The sequence below is a fragment of the Osmia bicornis genome, chromosome 6, assembly GCF_907164935.1.
Source record: "Osmia bicornis bicornis chromosome 6, iOsmBic2.1, whole genome shotgun sequence".
Lineage (NCBI taxonomy): Eukaryota > Metazoa > Arthropoda > Insecta > Hymenoptera > Megachilidae > Osmia > Osmia bicornis.
Window position 1 is genome coordinate 8337500 of NC_060221.1, and position 26129 is coordinate 8363628.

General features: G+C 41.1%; 1 protein-coding gene across 2 annotated transcripts in view; it reads left to right on the plus strand.

Moving 5' to 3' along the window:
• The window catches only part of LOC114874895 (bifunctional heparan sulfate N-deacetylase/N-sulfotransferase), a 241748-nt gene that overhangs the window by 178690 nt on the left and 36929 nt on the right, over positions 1 to 26129 (plus strand). For both annotated transcript variants that reach the window (XM_029184617.2, XM_029184616.2), the window contains one exon: positions 17783 to 17980. In XM_029184617.2, coding sequence (XP_029040450.1) covers positions 17783 to 17980 — 198 coding nt within the window. The remainder of the gene's footprint in view (positions 1 to 17782; positions 17981 to 26129) is intronic.

The following is a 26129-nucleotide window of genomic DNA, read 5'->3' on the forward strand; positions in this document are numbered from 1 at the left end:
GCAAGTGGATCTTACCATCTCGCGAGCACCGCCCCTTATGATGTTCCGAGCAAACGATATTCCTTCTTGCGAACAGACTTTGTTGTCATTTCTTCCTGGAAAATTTGTGTACTTTCACGAACATCTCGTTATATTCTCGCGCTAACAATTTCACCTTCGTAAGTGGATTACGAGAAAAATCGATCGAAAGAGGTCACTTTCCAAGCTTTCGTTTCTATCTTCGAGAGAGTCAGTTCAAAACTGTAATTACAATGGATCAGCTGTAACTCTGGATCAGTTTTTGAACTCGGATTTTTAGTTTCAAAGTTCGAATCTTGTAACAACCGTGTCTGAAAACTCTGAAACTCGTGATTCTGCGAACACTTCTGAAGATCCTCACGGGGTGTTAGGATCACGTTTTGTTTCCCCTATCAAATAGAGGATATTGGCGGAGCAAGTATAATTCGGTGGCTGGTTGCGTTTCTGTTCTGTTTGCTTTGCCGGTACATGCGAGAAGCGAGGCTAATTCTGTCAATCCTCGGGTCTCCTCCGGCCAGCCACGCAGCCTGGTCAGTGTTAACTCGTAACTCTCATCGATTCCGGTGTAAATATACCCCGGACCATGTATACGAGCGTGCAGGATTTCCGTTACGCTAGGTATACCACGTGTAACACGAATCGCCACGAGAAACAGCCATACAAAGGGAAGGGAACGGTGCTGCAGGAGCCGTTCGCCCTCGAATTGGCGAAATGCAGTTTCCACGGGAAGTAGATAAACCCGTCGAAGAATTAATAGCCGGGTTATGAAAGCGTTTGCAATTGATAAGGATATACCATTAATACGCTCTGAGACTGGGAACATAAATATTATTTGGGGCGATATTGTAGGAGATGAAAGAAAAAGGCGTTTCGTCTTGGGATCGTCTGTCGGACTCATCATCCCTGCCCTAGACACCTATCATACCGAAATTCGCAACTTCTGTATATTGGAAATGCATTGCCGGGCGACCGCTAGCGAGAACACTGATCACCGATCATCTCGCCGCCACCTAGCGGTCCCCGGCCCGAACCAAAGGCGCCCGGGGAGACGAAACCCTTTCCTCCTCCACTAAACGCCTACATAATAAAGTTTCACCGCAATTCGGAACTGCATGCCGGGCGATTGCCAGCGAGAACACTGTCATCTCGCCGCCACCTAGCGGTCCCCAGCCCAAACAAAGGCGCCCGGGGAGACGAAACCCTTTCCTCCTCCACTAAACGCCTACATAATAAAGTTTCACCGCAATTCGGAACTGCATGCCGGGCGATTGCCAGCGAGAACACTGTCATCTCGCCGCCACCTAACAGTCCCCGACCCAAATCAAATACGTCCAGGGAGACGAAACACTCTCTCCTACAATATTATTTCACGAAGATAAAGTGCGATGCATCAAAGCTGCGATGTTTAATCTTTTCAAAACTGGAATGTATCCAGTGACAGTCGAATTCCAATGGAATTTCCTGGATTTCTAAAGCACCGATGCATGGACGAACGGTGTGTCATTGACGACCGAAGCGAAGCATTTTGCTTGGACACGTCGCTGATAACGTGGCACAACGACCAGCGGATGAATCGCCGGAAAAATTGTCCAGTCACCGAGTCCAGCTGATAGAAGTACCCGGTCTGTTAATAAAGCTCTTGATAACGCCGCTCCGAGGGAAAAGGGACGGGAAAATTGTCTGGTCAGGCGATTGAAGAAAATTCGACGTCCACTAAAAGGAGACCCGGACGACTGAAAGGGTCTCATCGATCGACTCGATGAAGAATTCGCGAGAAAGCGAACAATTCGTTTTGATAATGATTGTAAAAGGACGGGGATTGTGTAGGAAAGATATGAAATCATAGAAGGTCCACCATAGTACCATGATTGCATTGCAGAAATAATCATCAAAAATTGAAGATAAAAGAGTGTAGTTTAAAAGGCGATGACACTGAACATTGCTAATTCGTTTCGAAAAATATTTGCTGATTAGTCTTCGAATTTCCTGAATCAGATCGCCTAGAAATTCCATCGTTCTTATTATACTCTTGAATGAGTAACGAGTCCTTGAAACACTGCAAGCTCGGTGAAATTAACACGCGCGTTATCTGACACTTTTCGCGATGCACCATGCAAGTTGATAGCAAAAATGCAGTCGTCGTATCCGCCGGATCTTCGGGTCTCGTAGCTGCAATCAGTAACGCAATATATGCGTGCAACTGCGACTCCGATGGGCGTTGCACGCGTGATACTTTTATCATCGCGTTATCCTATGACAGTGGTCGAGAAATCGTATATTAAATAATTCTGCATGCAAAGTTGCCTTCGCGCGTTCGAATCGAATCGCACCAATAACACCCGTGGATCATAAAGAAACCATCCTCGATGATCCGTCGGTCGATGACGGCTGATAAAAGCTGAACCCTCATAAATTTCCGGCGAAATCGTCGCATCCGTAGATGCAACTCGTGCAGGAGAAACGCGACATCCTTTGCAACAATGCTCGTATCTTAACAATAGAGGAAGCTCGCGATCGAGAGGTTTCTTTCTTGGAAAATCCACGACGACGTAATCCGAACGGGCAGCGGTCTTATCTGGCCGGTCATAAATATTTCGTACAATGGTAACGATGTATTCTTCTGGCATTGAGCTAGGATTTTCCTCTTTGAAAATCCGAGATCTGCCGGCTTTTCGTCAGACGTCCGTGATGAATCGGCAAACGAGCTCTCTGGAATCGGTTAAAAGCGATCTTTCCTTTTCGCGCGATTGAAAAAGAGGACGATGGTCGGGTTAACGACGGAACTGGTGGTCGACACGTTTCGAGTTGATACAGAAGGTGGAAGGAAGCCGGACAGACATAGTCGGATGGCAAGGGAAAAGAGGAGAATGAAAGCCAATAATTCTTTGTGCTCGAACGAAGAGAGAGGGAGCAGAAGCGGTGGAAGGTTGCGGGTGTTGGATAAGGGAGCGTGTGGGCAGTGTGGGCGCAGATAGCAGAGACGCGCGTATAAATTGCATCGTTTCCCTTGAACGGTTCATCATGGTCGAACGATCGCGTTCTATTGATTACGAGTCCAATTATTGGTCGACGAATACTTTTATTTTATTTTCATCCGCCCTCTTTTCGGCTACCTTCGAACCAGCGACAGCTTGACGGAATCGGCGCAATCGAGGCTCGTTTCGAAAACCGATTCCTTTTCAGCGGAAAACTGGAGATACGTTTATCTTTGGGTTCGTCAACTTTTCGAGGTGATATTAAAGAAAATTCGGATCCTCTACCTTTTCTGAACGTATTAACTGCGGAATTTAGTTTTGAAAATCCCCCACAGAGTGCGGAATTAAAATCAAGCAATGACGAGTATACACGTCGAACGCAGGATAAATGGTCCTGTTATAAATTTTGCGAACAAAGTAAAGCAAAATGAGGAAAGATTACATTTTTATTCGAGAAAGAATTAACAATTCATTGTTAGAAAGGTTATTGTAATTAAAAACATACAAATTGTCAAAAAATAGTAACATTCATAAACAAGAAATATTAAAGAAAAAATTAATTTTAAGAAGTTAATATATACAGTAAAGTATACAAAACAATTCGGAGAATACCAGATGCATTGGGGAACATAATCAACTCAGTTTGTAAAAAGTAATGCATTATACTAAAGAGAATAATCAAGCTTTTTTTTATAAAATACATAGCAATTTTATTGCTAATATAAAGGAAACATATCACCAAATGATATTTTTATTACTTCTTATTGAAATTTGGAGTTTTTATAATCAATGGTAATTTTTTATTTTACTTAAAGGATTAATTTCTTTCTCTTTTTCTTATCCTTTTGCGATAGAATTCAAGCGATATTTATACAAAATACCTACAGGAAACAGTCGAAATTCATTTTATTCGTTTGTTTGACTAAAACGTCGGATACGCTCGGTTCTGACCGCAAATTCAAGCGTTCACCGAGGTAGTTACGCACTTCAAAGGCTATCGGTGTCCGCTAAAAGTGAATTACGAGGCAGTCGGAACGATGAGTAGAGCCGATTGAAAAGAACGTTGGCAAGCAACGGGGATGCAAAAGTCGGAACACCGTATGCTCGGTGGTTAGGTACGCTTAGGTATTCAAACAGCGGCGATTGCAACTGCTACGATCGAGTTGAAGTACTTATCGATGTAAGCGCGGCCGATATGCAACGTCGAGGGTGCTTGCCGCCGATAAGCCGTCCTCTTTCGCGTTTCGAGCGCAACTTTGCATTATCGGCACGTTGCTGGAATCCCGCTTATCGAGCTGCCCCGCTTCTGCTTCCAACGATACACAGTAATTTTGCGTTCACCGGCTCGATTCGCGCCAGGATTTCGAGGACTTTTAAACGTCGAACGAGCAATAAAAGGATGAAGAAGTACGGATTTGCGTGGCATACGATTAAAAAGGTTTCCTCTTCCGATTGTATGACGAATAGAAATATCGATTCATCCTATGGAATATAGGAAAAAAGAACAAATTGATTTGTCAAAATTTGTAACGAGTATACGAAAAACTCGGTCTCCTGTTTTTCTTGTTATTAATACATCTCGCTGTTTACCGATCCGCGAGCTGCTTAAAGATTACGTCGCGTCGCGGTGTCCGATGAAAAACCCGATGGACGTCGCGACGCGACGCGACGCGACGCGGCGGTGTGGAAGGTTTCACGGAGATCAGCCCGGTAATTCTTTTCGACGTTAATCCGCTTGCAGCGTCGCGGGAAAGAAGCTTAGAGCAACATCTCGCGCATTGAAAGCGCGTCGCTCTTTAAACGACGGATTAAGAGAGTCATCGAGATCCGTACAATTCCCCTTCGTCCCTGTAGATTATAATCCGATCGAACACGAGAAAAATGGCATGAATTTTATGTTCGAGAGACGGCTTCAACAATTTCACGTGGTATTAACCCGATTGTACTTTCTATTTTCCTCGTCGATCAACCACCATAATATCGGAATATTATGTAGGGAAAAATTGAAAACACTGTTGTATAAAATACACCGCTTTTAATTGCTCGCTGTGTATGGAAAAAACAATAGATAAGCGACAATAGAAGGAAAGCAGCGGAATGGAATAAATTTGAATTCATAATCCATTAAATCGGGCAAAACCAGCCGATAACTCCATTCTGTTGCGCGCGCACCAGTGTACACCATAAATGCTATGCAATTCGAAATATAATCGTGGAAATGAATCAATTAAATGTCAGAATGATGTTAAAAATGAGGGTCTTTCCATAAAATATTAGCTTTCGAAAAATTTATGTCATTTGAATTTTTTCTTTTGCGCCTACACGGATATACATCTCGAACGCTATGCAATTTGAAATATAATTATGGAAATGAATCAATTGAATGCCAGAATGATGTTAAAAATGGGGGTCTTCCCATAAAATATTAGCTTTCGAAAAATTTATGTCATTTGAATTTTTTTTATTGCACCTGCACGGGTGTAGGTACATCTCGAACGTTATGCAATTTGAAATATAATCGTGGAAATGAATCAATTAAATATCAGAATGATAAAAATGAGGGTCTTCCCATAAAACATTAGCTTTCGAAAAATTTGTCATTCGAATTTTTTCTATTGCGCCTACAGCTATGCAATTTGAAATATAATCGTGGAAATGAATCAATTGAATACCAGAATGATATTAAAAATGAGGTTCTTCCCATAAAACATTAGCTTTCGAAAAATTTGTCATTTGAATTTTTTCTATTGCGCCTTCCGCTATGCAATTTGAAATATAATCGTGGAAATGAATCAATTGAATGCAAAAAGGGATATTAAAAATAAGTCGTTCGAATAAAAATTAGCTATTTAAAAAATTTATTTTATTCGAGTTTCTTTTTAAATACAGCCTTAAATCACACGAAGAATTTCATTTGTTCTATGTATTAAATTGCTTAATGAAATCTCCGAGTTGTCTCTTTATGAATATCCGGGGAGAAACTTGTCGTCGCGCCGCTTGCACGTAGCTGGAACATTAAGGGGAAACACGGAGCGGAATTTTGCTAGCCGAATTTGAGCAGCCGCTACGTCATTAGAGGCGTTTCTGCCTAATTGTTTCATCGTGTCGAGCATTTGGTGGATCTCTCTGTTGCTCGGCTTTCGGTGGCTCGTAACGTACCGCGTCTTCGAGGGCTCAGAAATTGCACGCGTTCCAACGTGCCGCGCTCTTTGATGACGTATTAATTGCCCCGACTTTGATACATCTCGGGCAACCACTGTGCTAATAACGTTTCTCTCGTTGAACCCCTCTCGGGTCAACGCGCAAGGTGCCAAAGACGGGATTGAATATCGTCGATTTTCGCGTTCGCCTGCCACGTTCGGAAAATCAACTACATATTTTGGGAAACTGTGATTGGGTATTATTTTTAATTACTTCAAAACGTACGACTGTGGTCACCCTTAACTCTTTCGCTGCCACGCGAATTTTTGAACTTGAAACAGTGGGCCACAAAATTAAAAATTTTATAATGGCAAAGAACCGCGAAATATATTAAAATAACGGTACAATCTTACCAATAGCACATTTTTCTTAATGGTGGTCACCGGTGACGAAAGGGTTAATATCGAAAGAGTTAATATATTTCATTGTCAGCTTTTACTTCATTTTCTACCGTCTGTAGGTATAGAGTATCGGGAAAAATTAAAATTCTAATTCATCCTTCCAACCCCTGTTGGTCCATTTTCTCTACCCTCCTTTTTTTTCGTTCGCATGCGACCATGTGTATCCTCAATGGTCGATATCACTTTAATTAACGCCGAACGAATTAAAAGCGTCCAGACACGAGGGGATTGTCGGCCGGTAAAAACGATAATCCTTGGTCGATTTTAGTGACGAATTCGCTGCAAAAACACTCTTTTTTTTCTCTGTTCACTTTTTCTCCCCGAAATATATTTCCTCGATACTGGTAAAACCGCGTTCCACATAGATTTGGATCTTTTTTCAACTGCTTCGCGTTTAAATGTTATTCACTAGCGAAGTTTGCTACATTTGTTTAATTTCTTTTTATTTGAAAAGTGCAATCGAACGACGACGGAGAAACGCGTACGCGAAATATCCGTCTATGGTGGTAGAACGGAACAGGGTGGAACGAAGTGAAAGCATTTTGCTGCAACGTTTATTTCGTCCAATTACATTTGGCAGCTGTACCGAGGCTCACCGGCAACCGGCCGGATCCTATTGGACTTGTTTATGGACTTCCATATATCAGCCTTACGAGCACTTAACAGAAAGAAATGGCCGCAATCTTTCGTCTCTAATTCAGTCACTTAACCGCTGGTTAGATCCACTTTGCAGGGACGCTCTTTTCCTTCTAACCGTGAATTTTCCGGCTTGGAAAAATCGCGAAAATTTGTTGCCTGCTCTCGTCGAATTTGATTCGTACAGAAACCTTACGCTAGTGGAGTTAATTCTGGACACTTAAATTTTTATATTTTTCATATTTTATATTCTAATTATTGTTTTCTAATTTTATGGCGTCGCTTATATAAAAAAAATCAGTAAAAAAACCATTTACAGCCATACTTTTAATATAAAATAAAAATTACAATTTCAACACAGCAAAGGAGGTAGAAAAAAAATTAATATTTCGTTGAATATCTTTTCATCCTGTGAAAACAAAAATAATAACATAATTTAGATTTTTTAAATTAAAATTTTAAAACATTTACAAACGAAATCATGTGAAAATATTAAGTATAAACATTATAGATTACAATAAAAATATCACGGTATCAATTTAGCATAGCAGAATATACATTTTCTGCACAGATATGAAATAAATAATATTTTTATTCAAAGTGTCCAGAATTAATTCCGGGAAATTCTGGGATGATTTGAAAAGGGAGATATTGAATTGATTTTATGGTAATACTTTGGAGCATAGGATATTGAAGCTCTTATTAAAACTGAAAATTTTACATCGTTGTTGAAATTTCAACAGTATTAATCTATAACGTCCATTAACTAAATTTTGGTGCCTTTCACGGCTCGGTTAATAGCAGAACGTTCCTTAGGGAAGGCCCTCGACGTAAACATCCATTAAACGTTGAATGGTTGAAATTTTCATGCTCCTTTTTCCAGCGTTTCTTAGCCAGCGAATCGATCAATCAGCGATCGTGCGAATTGATTGATTTTCACGCTCGAATTCAGCGAGTCGAGGTAAAGAGTGTCGCGTGACCGATAAGTACACAGGAATTCTTCATTTTTCTCGCCACGTAGCTACGTTTCGTTGCGTTCCAGAATTGGCGCGACGGAAACGGCCGCATCGTTTCTCCATCAGAGAAACGTGACCTGCGATGGCGTGCGGCAACAAATTGCACGGACGCCTTTTCTTCGCGACCTCGCAAACCCCTGTTCTCGCCCTTTTCTCGAGGCTCGACCCGTTTTAGCAGCTGCTGGGGTGAGAATCGAGGATGCTCCCGTTGAAAGGAGGGGGAGAAACGTCGAAGAAAGATCAAACCCTCGTAGCCAGGAGTCATCGAAGCCTGGCTGAGCGTCGACGTAGGGTGGAAGCCCATCAAAGAGGGTGGGCCGGGCATCCGGCAATTTACGGACGTCCGGCGAAACTGATTTTGAGGCGACAGAAATTACTTCTTCAGGAAGTCGTGTGGCGGCTTCGATCTCCCTCCTTTCTCTTTCTCCCTTATTCTCTACGGCTTCGAGTTTCTCGTTTCCTTCGTCTACAGAGGAGGACTCTTTTTTCGCTCGGTTCATTTCGCGACGACCCGCCTCCAGGGTGCTGTACGAGTTGCACACGGCACTGCAAGCGAATCTCGGCCCTCGGTGACACGGGAATTGAACTCGGGGCTCCTCTGCTCCTCTCCGCCCGCTATTGCTTCTCTCGAAGTAGAACCGTTTTCACGAAGGGTTGCTAGAGGATCGCCGAGCGTCGAAGCGGAATGCATCCTCCTACGTTCGCGAGGCTATATTTCAATCCGGTATGCGTGGAAATTCTGAAAAGACGCGCTTTGTTTCGGCTCGAAGTATATTAAAATTCGTTCCGCGGAAGTGTATTGCGTTATAGAGATTTTTCCGAGAAGGAAACTCCGTCTCGAACAGATGGGATTTATTTTTGGCACTGAAATTTTATACCTTTTTTAAATTCATACACACATTTCATTCATATTGTATTCGAAATATTTGACACCACCCCATCGTGATATTGTCAAGAGGCTTCGTTACCAGAGTCGAAACATATATTTCAACAGCAGTCGCAACGAAGTGATACTCGTACCGCGTCGGTGTTTGTCGAGTCGGGTCGCTTTTGTTCGGCGACATTTAACGCGGCACACTGCGCCTGGGCTCGACAAATTCTACAGGGTCATTATCGATTAAGCCTGTGCAAATAGTCAAGTAATTCGACTAGCCGATCAAATGCCGTAATCCAATAACTCGAGCCACTCGTGTATACGAAAATGCGTCGGGGCTGATCGTGGAGTTGCCAACTGAATTATCGGCCGTTGCGCGACTGCAATTACTGTTGACCAGAACGGAGTAACGGGCGAAAGAGCGAGTAAAATAGAGCGAGCCGGTGCGTTCGACAAAAGATCAAATTAACCTGGCGTGCTTAAATTGTCGACTAATTCGAATTACTTGCATACAAGGGATTCGGCGGGGTGCGACTGATTTTCAATTGCATTTGCAAAATAAATTTTCTTGAAGAAAAATAACAGCGATCGATGCTTTCCTGGAACTTAGCAAACTGCGGTCCGATTCATCTGCTCGGTCCAATTCGACTAACGACGCGTATCCAAGTAACAAACAACCCATCCATCAGGAACAGACATTTTCCACCCACCGTTTCTCCCATGGGCAAAGGGTTAAGCGTCGCAGAAACGGTGGAAAGCTAAACGGGACGAATATCGTGTGTCGTGAGTGTAACACTATATCTTGTCCGGGAAGGTTCGTTCACCCTCGCGTTCCGTGCATGCATCAGCCTCTTTCAGATGTAGAAACAACGCGTACCCAGTGCGATCTGGCTGACAGCAGAAGTATGGGAGGGGCACCAGGAATTCGCATATGGGACACTCGTAAAAGAAACATTGCGTTCGTTGCGACAACTTCTGATACGCCGTCGACGGCAACAGCGATTTTATGCGGCGCCAGTCTTCTAACTTGTCTATCGGCTATCATGCCAAATAACGGTTTCGATTCGAATCTCCCGCGCGCTTTTGCGATTAAATTAATTAACGAAGGTAGAAAATTAATTACACCATGATTCAAAATTGTTCTTTAATTTCAATCGAACGATTTCTACAAATTCGAAGACGAACGAGAAGCTTATTTCAACCAATTGACACAGCTCGCTGAGGGATTCTGCCTGGCAATTTGAAGCGCATCTGCGCTGCTTGCACGCTGACGACATCCTCTCGGGTTACACGAGGCAAAACGTTCCGCGCGGAAAGTACCGATTAGGATCCATTAGCATCGCTGTGTCCCGGTCGAGAAATTCTCGCGGCTCTAACGAGAGAGCATATGCACAGGGAAAGTACGGCTGGCTGTACACGTGCCGGATGATTCCCTAAAATAATTTGAAATAATTCGTCACAATGTGCTGCTTCACGGTAGAATCTTTCCGCGAACTTGGAAATATTCGAACGGAAATTTTCAATTGTGTTGAAAATATTCTAATGTCTTCGTCAAACAAATTTACTTTCTAACACGCGTGCTCCTTTCCTTTCGAATCTCCTGAGAATCTTCTTCAAGGATCTCGTATATCGATAAACTTTCAATGAAATAAGATTCAATAATACTGGACACTATAATCTGCCAGATTCTATCTGGCCACTTGACTGCAAACTCAGCGAAATACGAGTTTCGTGGAAAAGATTCGCCTGCTCATCGTAAGTTGCACGATATACCGGACAAGCGTAAAATCCCGCGGCGTTTTCAGGGGAATCAAGCCGAAAGTGAAACGGTTCGTTTCATACAGGCTGGCTGATCGGTCGAAGAATAGGAAAAGAAAAGGGAGATCAGGGAGAACGCCTGGGGTGTAATTCGATTATCCGCGCGAAAGGTGCGAGCCGGTGTTATATGAGGCGGTAATTCGAAGCGATCCCAACCTCTCTCTATGACACGTTCGAGGCAATTCCCGGTGTAATTTAATCGGCTGTCGATAGACGACAATGAGGGCCGTAATCTAAAATTGCTCTTCCAGAGGAGGGCCTTGCAATTCTCCCCTGCAACTTCCTTTATTAAACTTGTAGCGTTTCCGCCAGTTCCTTCTTACAAATTCGCTCCTTTGCCATCGTGAACGCGAGAAGTTTAATTAATCAAACGATGATCGAAGGGGTTTTTCAAACAGGTAAATATCAAATGATAATCGATAGCTTGTTTTACCAGAACCTCCGGTTACGATCGCTTTCTACGAGCAATATTAGAAGGAAATTATCTCTTACCAGTATCGGTTCTTACAAGGGACATTACCAAATCGACACACGCCGATTTTGATGCCCTTTGTGTATGATATAGAACTGAAAAAAATATTTGACACGTATTTTTTTTATCGGCAATCGTCCATGCTGAAGGGATGAAAATAGCCCTCAAAGTTGGGGTTGCAAAACATATTTTCTTGAATATCTCAGGAACTATTAGGTGTAGGCGCAAATTTTTCTATGTAGCCACCTTTTTAATAAATTTATTTGTTTAAAAAATACATTAAAAAATAATCTATTTTTGTCATTTTTATCACCACTTCAGCATGAACGATTGCCGATAAAAAAAAATACGTGTCAAATATTTTTCTGAGTTCTATATCATACTCTAAGGGCATCAAAATCGGCGTGTGTCGATTGGGTAATGTCCCTTGTTAGTAATTATTAACAAGGAATTGCAATGTTAACGAGCAACGATGGCGCGAGCGATGGAAACTTCAGCCAAAGATTTACAAAGATGTTGATGCAAGTTGTAGCAGGTATTCAGCCGATCTGCCACCTTAAGTAATCATACCATTGGGGTCGATGTTGCTGGTTAAAGCGTCGAATTCCGTGAACCACGTCTTGAATAATTCCGATGATCCATTAGACCGGTGTACGCTGCTCGAGGAGCATGGCACCGTCTTTTACGCGACGAGGCTAACGCGTTGTTCGCGGAGAGAGAGAGAGGTTTTAACGAACCTGTCGATAAGTCACGCAGCTTCTGCAAACAGTTTACGATTTTCCTTCAGCCATCTTGTCGAGCCATTCTGCAAACATCGCGACACGGAAGTGAATTAACATGTCCAAAGACGAGGCAGATCAGGATTGAATTTTAAACACGAGGAGGATTTTAACTCTGCGATGCCCGGTTTACTTGAACACCTCGATATTGAATACTGGAGATGGGATATCACTTAAATATTGTTAAAACCTAATATTAATCTCCCGTTAACAATCTTTTGGTGGAAGGTGTTGTATACCGAAAGATAGTCCGGCTTTCTCATCATATTATAAGTCAACCTTCAACAACAAACACCCTAAGTCCTTCCTTCTATTCCTAATCATTCCTCCGAACTAGTCATCTCCAAACCTTGACCTCTTGACCACTGGACTCACAATAACTCCCACAATAAAATACCAAACACTTTTCCCTCCGGGGGCAGATTTTTCCGAACTTTTCAGATTGTCACGACGAATATTGTACCAAGAACTTCGCCTGTATTTCACGTTGTGATTGAATTAAATAAATATCGCGAGTGGAATACAACAATATATTCAATTGAGGATCGACGTTGCGTAGAAAACAGAAACTTTATTATATAGGCGTTTAGTGGAGGGGGAAAGGGTTTCGTTCGGTCTGGGGACCGCTAGGTGGCGGCGAGATGATCGGTGATCAGTCTTCTCGCTAGCGGTCGCTTAGCAATGCATTTCCAATATGTAGGAGTTCCGAATTTCGGTATGATAGGTGTCTCGGGCAGGCATGATGAGTCTGACAGATGATCCTGAGATGAAACGCCTTTTTCTCCCCTCTACTTTCGTCACGACGAATATTGTATCAAAAACCTCGCTTATATTTCGCGTTGTGATAGAAGTAAATAATTATCGCGAGTGGAATACAACAAAATCTACAATTGAGAATCGACGATGCGTAGAAAACAGAAACTTTATTATGAACACCGAGTGGTTACAAAACTAGGACTGCTTCGAGCACGGGAAAATAAGGCTATTTTAAAGTCTTCAGAACGTAAACTTTGTGCTATGACTGTATAGAGGAAAAGAAAGAAAAGCTTAGAAGGTGGAAGGTCGAAAGTGAGTAACATTGGTGACTAGTAAAAGATAAAGATTTGGATGAGACAGAAGTAAGTGAAAGAAAATATTTCAGTGTATAACAACTCGTTCGAGGTATACCATGTCAAAATCGCTATTATTCTGGATGTAGAACGACAGATCGAATCTACCATCAATCAAGCTCTTCGAAAGAGTAATCGTTGGCTGGTTGAATTTGTAAAAGGGTTCTTCGTTAAAGCATTCACGAGGAGAGAATCACTCGAGGCTGAAAATAGCGAAAGGGAAAAAGCGAACGACGTTCGACTCGAGGTAATATCAATTAAGGTAGAAAGCAGGAGCGATCGATCATCGGCGATAATAAAGAGCTTCCGCCAGGGCGAAACGCTTGATGAAAAGCTAGCGCGTGTCCCATTTAACGAATCGCTTCGTAACGCAGCTTACGTGATTCAAGTGATCCTACTGTCGAAACACTTGCCGTGAAGAACATCAAAGGTAAGAGAAAACGTTCGAAAGCAGGTTCTTTGATGGATTAGGATCGTTGAGATATCTACGTGAAAGGTGTAACTGTAATCATCTTTCATAAACAGATTGATGTCATTTCGGTCTTTTATATTTGCAATATAATTTACAATATATCTTGTACATATTTGTACTATTTCTAGTTGTTAAAAATAGTAGAAAAAAAAAAATTGCTTTTAGCACCAAAGTGTGAAAACTATCATTTGAAATATATTGCTTATGGCATCGATTTCACGTTCCGTGGGAAATGGAATTACATTTACGAAAGTCGCGGACGTAGAGACCAGTTACTGCCGTGTAATAAAGCAATTTTAGTCCACCCACGCGGTCGATTCGCATCATCATCGTGAATCATCGTTCGCGTGCATGCTGACCATTTGAAGGGAATCGTCTTGAACGTCTCCGGGCTGGGCATTGATAAGCGGAAGCTCAGAAATCGTAGGCGCTTCCGAATGTACCGAACGGAATCGTATCGGATCGAGGCGAAATCGCGAAAATCTCCATGCATAATCGTCGCGTCGGTATGAAATTCAAATCGGATCTTTCGTATGGCTCGGCTTTGGCGTGAACTTTCAGCCGAAAGTTTCCCTTTGAAAGGAAACGCCCGGGAAAAGTATGCGACGTACACTTCGCGGCTGGAATTCAACGCGACGAACTTCAAATACTTGAAATACTTGAGGCACTTCTCTTGCAAAAGGAGAAATTATAGAACGCTCGTCCGACCTGGCTCGATAGACGAGCTTCTTCCGATCATCGATGTTCCTCTCAAAACTTGCGTCGAATAAAGGAATCGGTTCTTCGAGTAGGATGCTGAAGAAATTTTTTCATTCTACTTCTACTGATTTTCTGGTTTGTACGAAATAAAATCTATTATTCTCTAAAACAGAATACTCTTTTTATGACTTGGGATTTTTTGAGAAGCTTTAAAAATTAATATACTACATGACGTGTTTTTGTCGTTTTAATAAAATTACAGTTTTACAAAATTTACAAAATTGCACTTTTTATCATTCTTTTTTTCGGACTTGTAATGAAAATCACTAGCTTCAATTGCTTACAAGTTTTAGACGCGTTGACCGATCTCGATGAAATTTCCAGCATGCATATATCTTACTTAGATCTACAAAATGTATGTTCTTAATTTTCATTACAAGCCAAGAAAAAAGAATTACAATAAGTGCCCTTCAGTATTTTGTCATTTTATTAAAACGACAAAAGTACGTCATCTAGTGTATTGTAGGCGTTTAGTCAAAGGAGAAAGCAGTGAGTTTCCTCGCGCACCCATAGCTCGGGTCGGCGACCGCCAGGTGGCAGCGGGATTGAGTCTTTTCTCGCTGGCGGTCCCCCGGCATGCGATTATATGAGTTTCGAAAACCGGAGTTATAGACGTCTGAGGCAGGGATCGTCTGTCATCAGCCCCACTGACGATCCCGGGACGAAACGCCTTTTCCTGTTCCTACAAATTATAAGCCCAAAAATAAGAATTATAAAAAGTGCCTTTCAGTATTTTTGTCGCGACTACGACAGACTGTAATTTTATTAAAACGACAAAAGCACGTCATCTAATGTATCAATTTTTATAGCTTCTTAAAAAATCTCAAGTCATTTGGTCAAATGTTAAAAAGAATATTTTGTTCTAAAGAGTGTCCGGTGACTTATGGACAGCAGTGTACATACGTTTCTTGGATGTAGAATCACTTCAATGGCTACTCAGAATGAAAATATAAAAGCCAAAGCTTTCAGCTATCTTCAAAGCTCGATTTTGAAGAGAAAACAACCTGATACCCTCTGAATCTCACGACGCCTTTCGTTGATGAAAGCCAGGGGCGGGATGCACCTTAAACTCAATTACGGAGGATCAACCGGTCCGTAAAGACGGGGCTGGCTTCATATCCGGAAAGATCCATGTGCGTGTTCGCGTATAAGCTTTCGAGTACGCTGGTAATCTGGTCCGAGAGATAGGGGGACGTCATCCTATCGTGCATCACGACGTGGCTGCATGCCCGAAGTAAGCCTATTAGCGCGTGGGCTTATTAGAGGATGCCATCTGACCCAAATTCCACGGTCCTATTGGCCGCAGGCGTAGAGACCCGCGGATACACTTGATACGAATTTATGATAACGCTTTGATGCTCAGCAAATAGATGGATTATAGGGTTGCATCCCTTTTTCGCTCGCTCTCTACCTTGCGATTCCAGTTGAACGTAGATCCTACAAAAGAGCAGATTTAAATAAAATAATCATACGATACATTTGAATTATTCTAATTTTTCAATTTTACTGTCTTTTCTAATGACGGATATAAACTTCAATCGTGATGTAAAATAAATAATTATTTAAAAGGTATTACACTTAAATGGAACGACTTCCTTGACGGAAGCTATCAAGGTTCCCCGCGTTTATCAATGCGCATATTCCCGCGAGTGCAAGGACGCGATGCATTATGCGTGATGGAATTAACGCGTCGTCGCGGATGAGACTTTGCCTGATAAACCATTGACCGTCGACCCTTTGCCACCAAGTCCTCCTAGTCTCTTGCGGTGATCGATAAAGCGGGCTTCGGTATCGTGGCACAACAACGCGGTATTGGACGAACGGTCACGTATATCAAGACGAGTTTTGCCAGGCGGAATTGCGAGCGGAAACACCGGCTCGAACTCGTCGTGTCGGCGTTATTCGTTGCACCGTTAAGCCGAAAATGCGGCCGGGCTTTCGTTTCGCCACCTCGTTCGTCTCGATTCCAAGCGAACACGGGAAATTTGTTTCGTTCGTTTCATTTCATCGTCGGCCTCGCATTAATGTAAAAACGTTGTAGATCGAAAGCCGTTGTAACGATGCGTTTACCATCGTGTCCGAACGATATGTAATTCCGTGTATTCAATGAAAATTTGCAAATTCAGACCATTTCTGTCCCACGATATTTCCTTCTGTGAAAATTTTCTGTTAATAATTTTAGATGTTCAGAAAGTATATGAAACGCCTTAATTTCCCCTAAGCAATAGAATTAAAGCTGAAAGAGTGCTTTAAAGACGGGCTTGAAAGGACGCGTTCCTGAAAAGCTTCGCGTTACAGGGTGCTCGGTAACGACTAAGAAATTCTTTCGTCGTTCTTGAAACGAATCTCTTCTTTCGTTGGCTTTGCGAGACACTCGGATTATCGGTAATAGTAAAAATGTCGAATTCGTCGCAAACGGAGCAATTCGACGCTTTGTGCACCTACCTCATTTAAACGAAGACGTTGATCCTCGTTACGTGAAAAAAATGTTCCTTTGACAAAAAAAAAAGAAGGAAAAGTACGGTGATGAAGCTGGCGGTAACGAAGCTGTAAGCGACGTTCGACGTGGTGAATTTCTGAATGAAAACAAATTTAGCTTGTAATAGGAAATTATTAACAGAAGTTTGAATAACGATGTATTTTATAGAAGACAAGTTGGCTTGTTAAGCTCGGTAATTATCATGTTTTTTAATTTGACGAGAGGTTCCATAGAGGAAGAGTTTTATACATAAATGGAACGAAGTAATTATTTTAGAAGAAGAAAAAGCCTGATTCTTCGTCCAGTGATTACTACAGTCATTATGTTCTCCTTCGTGCTATTAAGGAATTTCTTCTCTGTAAGGGATTTTAAAGTCAAATGACTGCCGTTCATAGAAGTTTCTTTGGCTGAGGCTTTGTTTTCAAGAAAGTCAGTTTCATGAGTTAAAAGTTTGCCTGTTACAATGGCAATATTAAAGGTGTAACTTTCAAATAGGCTTTTCATCCTTAACTTTTTATTATTTTAACATTTATTCTAATGACTCTTGAATGGCATTGTTATAGGAACGTGTAAAGAATATCCTTTTCTCCCTTTTTCCAGTATATTTAATTCTAATAAAATACTATTGTAACGACGTACACCTTTAACAATTGAACTGTATTTTATTTTACGTTTGATAAATTAATATTCAGGGACGGAAGGGTTAATGAGCGAAACAACGCCTCGACTAACAAGTTTAATACTAAATCTCTTGTTCATTATTTTTGTTACAGTCTCATTCATCGTGATACTAGACCAGAACCAGCAATAAGGTGTTCTACGTTAAGGGGAGCCACAAGATTGCCATCAGCACCGGATCATCGTAGCGAGGCTCGTCTCAGGACAGATCCAAAAGTGTTGGTCTTCGTGGAAACATTATACTCCATGCTAGGCAAGAATATTGCCGAGCTGCTCGTCTCTAATCGAATCAAGTAAGTATACATATCGCTACGATTATGCTCTTCCGCGGCAGCGATAAGGAGGAAACGGGAAGATATCGAGCAGCATGATGGACGTAAATCCATAATCTGTTACGTAAAGATATGTTACGTGATTTTCTTAAAGAGATTATATGGTCGGTACGCTTAAGCCTTCTATTAATTTAAATCACTTCGTATGTAAATGATACGTTCATTCGTGGTAATTAAAAGAATACAAAGGCGTTCGTTAATTGACCCAGACGGTCGCGTTATCATTCGGTCACTAGAAATTAGGTCAAATGAAGCGACAAACTAGGCGGTCAACGTTTGAAGATAAAAATGAGACGTCTAATAAATCATAATCGTCGGGGTCGATTGTTATCGCCACGGGTTCTCAAAAGAAATGATTTATCGCGGGAGCCTTCCCCGGGGGTTACTGAAAAAAAGAAATGCAAATAAAAGGTGGCTGAAATATTTCAACTGCTCCGTTTTCATCGCGAATGCCTCGTCGAATCTGGCAGTGAAATGTGAATCAACAAACCACGCATTGGTATCGTTTAAACTGATATCTCATTAAAAACAGCAGACTTTGTGGATCAACTTCGTACAAACAGATAAGCGTTCTAAAACGTGGAATGTTAGCAGTTTCGTGAAAACTAGGCCGTTCTCGTTTAGCTCCGAACGCGGTTGCTTCGAGTCGTTCCAGCTAATCGTGGTAGAACGGAAGTTGAGGAATCATGGGTCTAAATATTCTTGATTTTAATCAAGTCGAGTGTCTACGTTGAACAACATTGTAAAATGGAGAAAATATCTTGGAAAAAAGCTCGAGGAAAAGTCGAAAAGAAGGAATTTTTTTCATAGTATCATTGAAATATTAGAATGAAAAATTGAAAATTCTAGCAGGGATAAGATTGACCCCATATTTTTTAAATGATTCCAAAAAATTTGTTACTGATAAAATATTGAAGAATAAACAGAAAAATCAGAAAGTTAATTCCGCGAATCCACAAGAGAAACTTTTCCAGAACAATAAATATTGCTTAAAAGTTAGTTCTGTTAGCCCTTAGTGACGTGACAGATAAAACTCAGGGATTCCAACTTCGCACCCCTGAAAGGATTCCTGGGGGGAAAAAAGGAAAATGTCTCTCCATTTACCCCCCGATTTCAACCACTTTTTCATCGCTGAAAATTACTTTTGTTCAACGTACTGAATTTTAAGCGACACTCTCAACCCGCCTTAGTGGATCGACGAGGAAAAACGAATCTCTAAATCACCGAAGGTTTTAAATCTCGATCAGCTCGTGTGCGCAGCCAGGGAATACCTCTCTGGCCATAAAGAAGAATCGATCTATTAACGGTACACGCATATATCCATTAAAAGAAAGTCTTCGAAAAAGAGACGTGACAGGGGTGGATTTAACGGCGAGAGAACCTTTCGAAACTCGATTCGAGCCGAATTAACGCCCATCTCTTTCCATCTCTAAATAAAACCACTGCTTCGATGCACGCTTGTTAATTAAAAACAGTAATATCGTTAGAATAAATTATCGAGGTGTTAATCATCGCGGAGATAGACGTCGGACGAGATCAAAGCATCGCGTATTCCTACGGAGAATTCGAGCAAGTCTAAACCTACTCACCCGATTCTTGGATAATCGTGTAGCTTAATGACAGGCTAATGCAACCTGATGGCTGGCCAAGCCTCGGTGACTACCAGGAATTACTAAATGCACCGGCTCACCACGAATCTGGATAGAGCACTCTCTGAGTCGGGGTCATAGTCGAATAACGAATATAGCTGGATAGAGACAACCGTATAATCATCTTTGCAAAATCAACACCCAGCGAGGTATTTGCACGAAAGATTAATTAAAATAATTTCTCAGAAACTCTGAATTTTTATCTTTCCACTTTGGAAAGGAGCCTCGGCGAACCTTTCAGACCGAGAACCGGATTCATAGGTGGATAAACTGGCGGAGAGAGAGTATGACAGAGATAGGTGGGTATACATCGGGTCGGTCTGTGTTTCATCAGGGTGGATCGTAACGCGAACCGGTGGCGTGACAAAGGGGTGTGTAAGTCGGTCGACGCGACAGAGACCTGTTCTCGCGTGTTTTGTGTGCACGCGGCAGGTTACGCGCGAGCGCTGCACCCAGTGCACCCGCCTACGTGTGCGTCTGTCATTCGATAATCGGAAAGCCAGCCCGGCACACCTGTACTAGTCTGGCCAACACGTAAGCCAGAGGCCGACAGAGGCCGTGGACGAGCCTCTCGTTTGCTTTATCCGCTGCAATTTCATAATCGATAATCGAGACCGGGACATGAGGGTGGCAGCGATGGCTACTCGTCGGACAACATCCAGCTGCGTTACGAGATACACCGGGAAATTTTGTTTCCAGAGATTGCCAACAGATGCGAACGGCTGGGATGGGTGTGTTTGACTACTGTAAGTGATACGTTGGTCAAAGATCGTTGGATCTATTTCTTTTTTATCGATGCGGTTTCGAAATACCGTTGGTCCAAATGGGATTTTATCTGTTTCTCTTTGCAATCGAGGTGATAGGGAGAATGAATTTTTTATTTTTTAGTGAATGGGGAAATTATTTACAGTGGGTGATCGAATTATTTGAGCTACGATATGAAAAATGGGTTTTTCGGGTTTTTGTAGAAATAGGATTATGATAATGATAATATTATGGTATTAATATAGATATTAATAATAATGATACTGTTAAATGTATATTGATCTGTGGAAAAGAATCAATATTATATATATCTTAAATAGGTATAAATAATATTGTTATTATATTAATATTGATATAAATAATAATGATCATCCACTAGTAATATACAGTAAAATACTTATAAAAATAAACAAGTACATTTAAAAGATTATATTTACATATGTACGTTAGTATTTCGTAACGCCTTTCCGTACTTCTATCAAACGTTCAATCAATTGACATTTATTACTAATAATAAATATTATATTTCCACAAATTTTCGATGGGGTTGAGGTCCGAAGAATTTCCAGGCCAGTCAAGAACTTTCATTTTTTTCAACTGTGTATCATAATTTTACAAGTATCAGTACATCGTGAAAAAAATAATAAAAACTCCATTTAACTCGGTTTTCATTTAAGAATTAATATTTATGTAAAATCGTCAATTTATGCGAGTGGCTCTAATAATCTGATCACCCAATGAAAATTGATTTTATTAGAATTTGCTTAACAAACTTTCCGAACCAATGCCTCGGAACGTGCCGAAGGCAAGAACGTCGTAGAGATTTATCATTTATGCAATTCCTCTCTCGTTTAAACAGCCGTCTGTCCTGCAATATATTAAAAGTGTCGTAGACAGGCATGCACGCACTATTTCATCGACGTACACGAGGCAAGTCTGGCCGTTTCTTATCCGAAAACAATGTATCAGGTGATATCGATCGAGTCCATCCCCTTGTGCAAGTTGCCGCCCTACCCCTTCCGTTTTCGCTGCTTTCGTTATTTTTTAGCGTGTCCCGGGTACTAATGCAGTCTGCACCATGACACTCGTTACTCGTGACATCGACATGGGGCGAGGGTGGCCGGGCAGAGGGTAAACGTTCCGTGCCACGTAGCCGGGGGTTGAAACACCGATCGACCCTCTGTTCCGCGTATATATTTTTTTTTCACCGCACGCACGTCGCCGTTTCATTCGCGCGTCTTTCTCCTCTCGCGTCTGGTCTCTTCCCTCTTCACCCTCTACCCTTGTAGAAAAGGGCGGTTCGTTCCTTGTTCCTCAAAGAGTACTTAATCTTTGAAAGATAGAAAATTAAAGAAAATTTTAAGTACCAGGATGGACCTTCTCCCAATTACCCCAAAATTATTTAATTTAATTTAATTTTAATTTTAATAGATGGGGTAAGTCCATTATATGCTTCTCAACCAGGTATCTATATTGTTTTCCATTGATTAAACGCCACGAATCCACGATCGCAGCTTTGAAAGATCTGTGATTTCCCCAACGGCGCGTGCATTCCTCTCGATCTATCCCGACGAACGTCATTAACGAGGGTGGCGCTCGCGTTTCAACCCCTGTAGAGAAACGGGCAGGGTATAGCTTCATAAATACACGAGATTTCATACGTACTGCCTGCTCGTCCTGACGCTTGCCCCGGGACATGACGTACGAGCGACAGCCGCCGGACTTGGCGGATTTCCGTTTGAAATAAATATGTATCTGCCGGCACGGTTTCCGACGTGACTGCTCCAGCTAACCTATGCGAACGTGTTTCGGTATTTTTTTTTTTTTCTTCTGTCCTCTGCCTTTTTTCTCACGTGGTCGCACGCGTGAAAAACAGGGAAATTATGAACGCTACCGGCCAGAGAATTATTGCATCGTTCTACGGTTGGACTGTTGCCAGGAAATTGAAGAACAGCCCGGCTAACGTTTCCCTGAATAATATTTACTAACAGGAAGCGAGATTCGTGGATGAGAATTAAGAGGTTCCATGAAAATTCATTATCTAATGTAGATAAAATTTTTATGTTTCAATAGTAGATATCTTCCTTGACTCACAAGCTGCTCTCTAACACGCTGTTCAATCACATGCCAATACTCTACAGCCGATTTATTGTCAAACGAATGGACTGTTTATTATTGATCAGTTCACCTGTATCAGTATATCTGATAAGATGACTATATAATTCTTGTACTCATTTTATTTTGCATTATCATTTTTTTCTTTTTGCTTTCTTTTTCTTTTTTATCAGCTTTGCACTAATCTGCAACAGAGTGTTAATAATTTTTGAACAAATCACTGCATTATACAGTGAGAGGCAAAAGTGAGTAGACACTGTTCAAAATAGAATACCTCGGTTAAAATTGGACTAAATAACTTGAGGTTTTTTGAGAAGCTATAAAAATTAATTCACTAAAATATTGTATGTATTTTCATCGTTTTAAAAAATTATAATTTGTTAAAATCGTGAAAAAAAGTAGTGAATGGTAATTTTTCAACTTTTTTGTGTGAGTCTATAATTTAAAAGTTACAAGTAATTAAAATTTCCGAAAATCGCGACTTTTCATCTAAGAACGTGACTAGTTCCGTTCACTCAACAAATTGTAATTTTTTAAAACGATGAAAATATATATTTTAATGAATTAATTTTTATAACTTCTCAGAAACCTCAAGTTATTTTGAACAGTGTCTACTCACTTTTGCCTCTCACTGTATATCCATTCATAAAAAGGACCACGCCTGTACATAGCAATAAATAAATAAACACCATTCTCTTTTTCTCATCGAGCGTTCTTTGGAGTGTTTCGAAGGCGTTTCATTCGAAGCATTCTCGTCGTACACTCGCGTGAATTTCGTCTGTGAAGTAGCGAAGCTCGTCGAATCGAGCCGAAGCGTTCGTTCGCTCGACGTTGCATACTAATTGTATGAAGGTGTTTCGAGAGGCGAACGATATTAGGGCTGACGGAAAACCGGAGGAACGGGGCTTGATTGGTTGCGCGAGTTTCGAAGGATTTCACGAACGAATGGCGAGGAATCGGGAACGTAATTGAGCATAGTGATGATTATTACGGTGCTCGGTCTTGTCGAGTGGATTCGATCAATTTCCTTCTCGTCTGGCAAAAACAGATGGATCCCTTTCTTTTATCCATCCTCGATTGTTCCGATCGTGTATCAACTCGTGCAATAATCGTTTCCTCGAATTGCATCGGGTAACCCGTCGAATAGTGACAAAAACGCGGATAACCAGAGCCGTGACTTTTCCAGCTGTCCGAACCGATTGCCAGCTCGTCGAGATAATTAGGTGAAAACCACGGAGGGCATTTAGCCAACCCGTTGCTCACGGAATTAGTTTAAAATACGGCCTCTAATTGGCAAGGGCGGGCCTCGATCTGCTCGACGTTCAGCCGTAATTTGTTTCGATCCTGATTAACCCGTCTCTGAATCCGTTTCTGGTTTCTGATTTAATCGACCACGGTATCGAGCCGAGCCAATAATTCGATTTACTTGGAAAAGTAAAAAAAGAAGAGTGAGAAAATCAAAGAGAAATGGAAAATCAATTTCGTAAATTAGTTTTCATATTCGTTTCGTTTCGATAATATGCTTTCGAGCCGTTAATATTAATGCACTTTTAATGCTTCGATTATAATATACAATGTTCGTTTAAACAGTCATCGATTATGTATTACGCATTATCGAGTATTTGTTGAAATAATGGCTGAATTTTCATAACATAAAATGTCGTAAAATATAAAGGGTATAGCCGGGTAAGGTAGGCAAAATGGCTCTTGAACCAAATTAAATTAAAAATACTGTACACCTTTATCTTAACCAGGGTGGCAGTGAGGGTGGGTAAAAGAGACGCCAGATCGTGCCCCATTTCTCCTATTTAATAACATCCGAAAATTCTGAAAAAATTCTGATACACTACAAACACGGTAGCGCATATTAGGGAATTTTTTCAGATTTTTTCATTGCAAATCCTAATTATAAAAAATCGAAAACCGAACAAACAATCTGAAGAAACGCGATTTGTTATTAAAAATGTAAGAGCACTACTTTTATATTACTGTGGTAATAACATATTAGTATAACTATTACTCTTGAATTTTTTCAGATTTTTTGTTGTGGTGCAACGTAATTAAAAAAATTAAAAACCAATTATTTCGCATGAAAAAGTAACTTCTACTTTGAATTTTTATTTCCTCTTTTTTCAGAATATGTATTAAGTACTTTTAAATGGATTCACATTCATATTCTAAAGGAATATGGAAATAAAAGTAGTGCTCTTGCATTTTTAATAACAAATCGCGTTTCTTCAGATTGTTCGGTTTCCCATTTTTCACAACAAATCTGAAAAAATTCCCTAATATGCGCTACCGTGTTTGTAGTGTATCAGAATTTTTTCAGAATTTTCGGATGTTATTAAATAGGAGAAATGGGGCACGATCTGGCGTCTCTTTTACCCACCCTCACTGCCCCCCTGATTAAGATAAAGGTGTACAGTATTTTTAATTTAATTTGATTCAAGAGCCATTTTGCCTACCTTACCCGGCTATACCCTTTGATGGCTCTTGTTTAGAAGTTGGATATACCTGCTAATTGGCAACGTCGCTCTTCTTAAACACATTTCCTCGAATTCAATGGAGTTATCGCAAAACGACTTCCCAGTTCCCGAATTCGCACTATATCCTCTCACTTTGTAGGTGTAAAACTCGTGTCACCTTCTCTTGACTGAATTTCGCGACAGAAGGATGCCTCAGTCGTCTCGCGAGGCAAGACGGCTTAATTGTCTAGGCGTCTCGCGAAATTTACTCGCGGTTACGCGTACCCCGTTTCGCCGACGATCCTATGCAAGGAAATCGCGTAATTAATACGCCTGGAAAACGTCGCCCAACGAATCCAGCATCCCCTCTATACGTATGAAGCTCTATCCGTTCTCTAGAAACGCGGGAGACAGATAATTCCGAACTGCTTCCGGTTCTATTGTGCGCTTCGGTACTCTTTGAAGAGCTAATGGTGTCTCGTTGCACGAGGATGCCTCGATGCTCCTTGAAAATTCTTTATTTTTCTACGCTGACAATCCTTTTCCCTTTTATTCTCTGCGATCGTTTACTCGCTCGTTCGTACTTCAACATTTTTTTAATAATTCAAGAATCTTATGTTATTCGAAAATTTTATGCATAAATATGTGTTACATAATTATTTACGTGCACAGATTTGATATTATTACTTGTAATATATCAATTTCATTTTGGTGAAAAAAAGAAAACGTTATCTCTGGTGCGCTGAACCACAGGCTGACGTGAAAGTAAATCCAGAAATAAAATGACCATATTTCGTGGTAATGTTATAAATCTTGTCAGCGGCAAGCGCTAACAGGTTCCTTCTTCTTCTACTCTTTTTCTCCCCTGCCGGGAGGGGGAAAAACGTGGACAATTTGTTTCATAAATCATGGACAGAAGAATAATAAAAGAAAATGCAGATTCGTGGGTGGTCGTAATAAAAGAGGAACAAGTAGAGCGGAATTTTGAAGGGATGGACCAACGGCGTGCTCGAAAATAATTGTTCTACCGCGAGACGGGCCATTTTAAAGGATTTTTCGCTCGTAAAATGCCGCTGAAAACGGGCTCTCGTATAGTCGACGGTATCGCGAAACAAA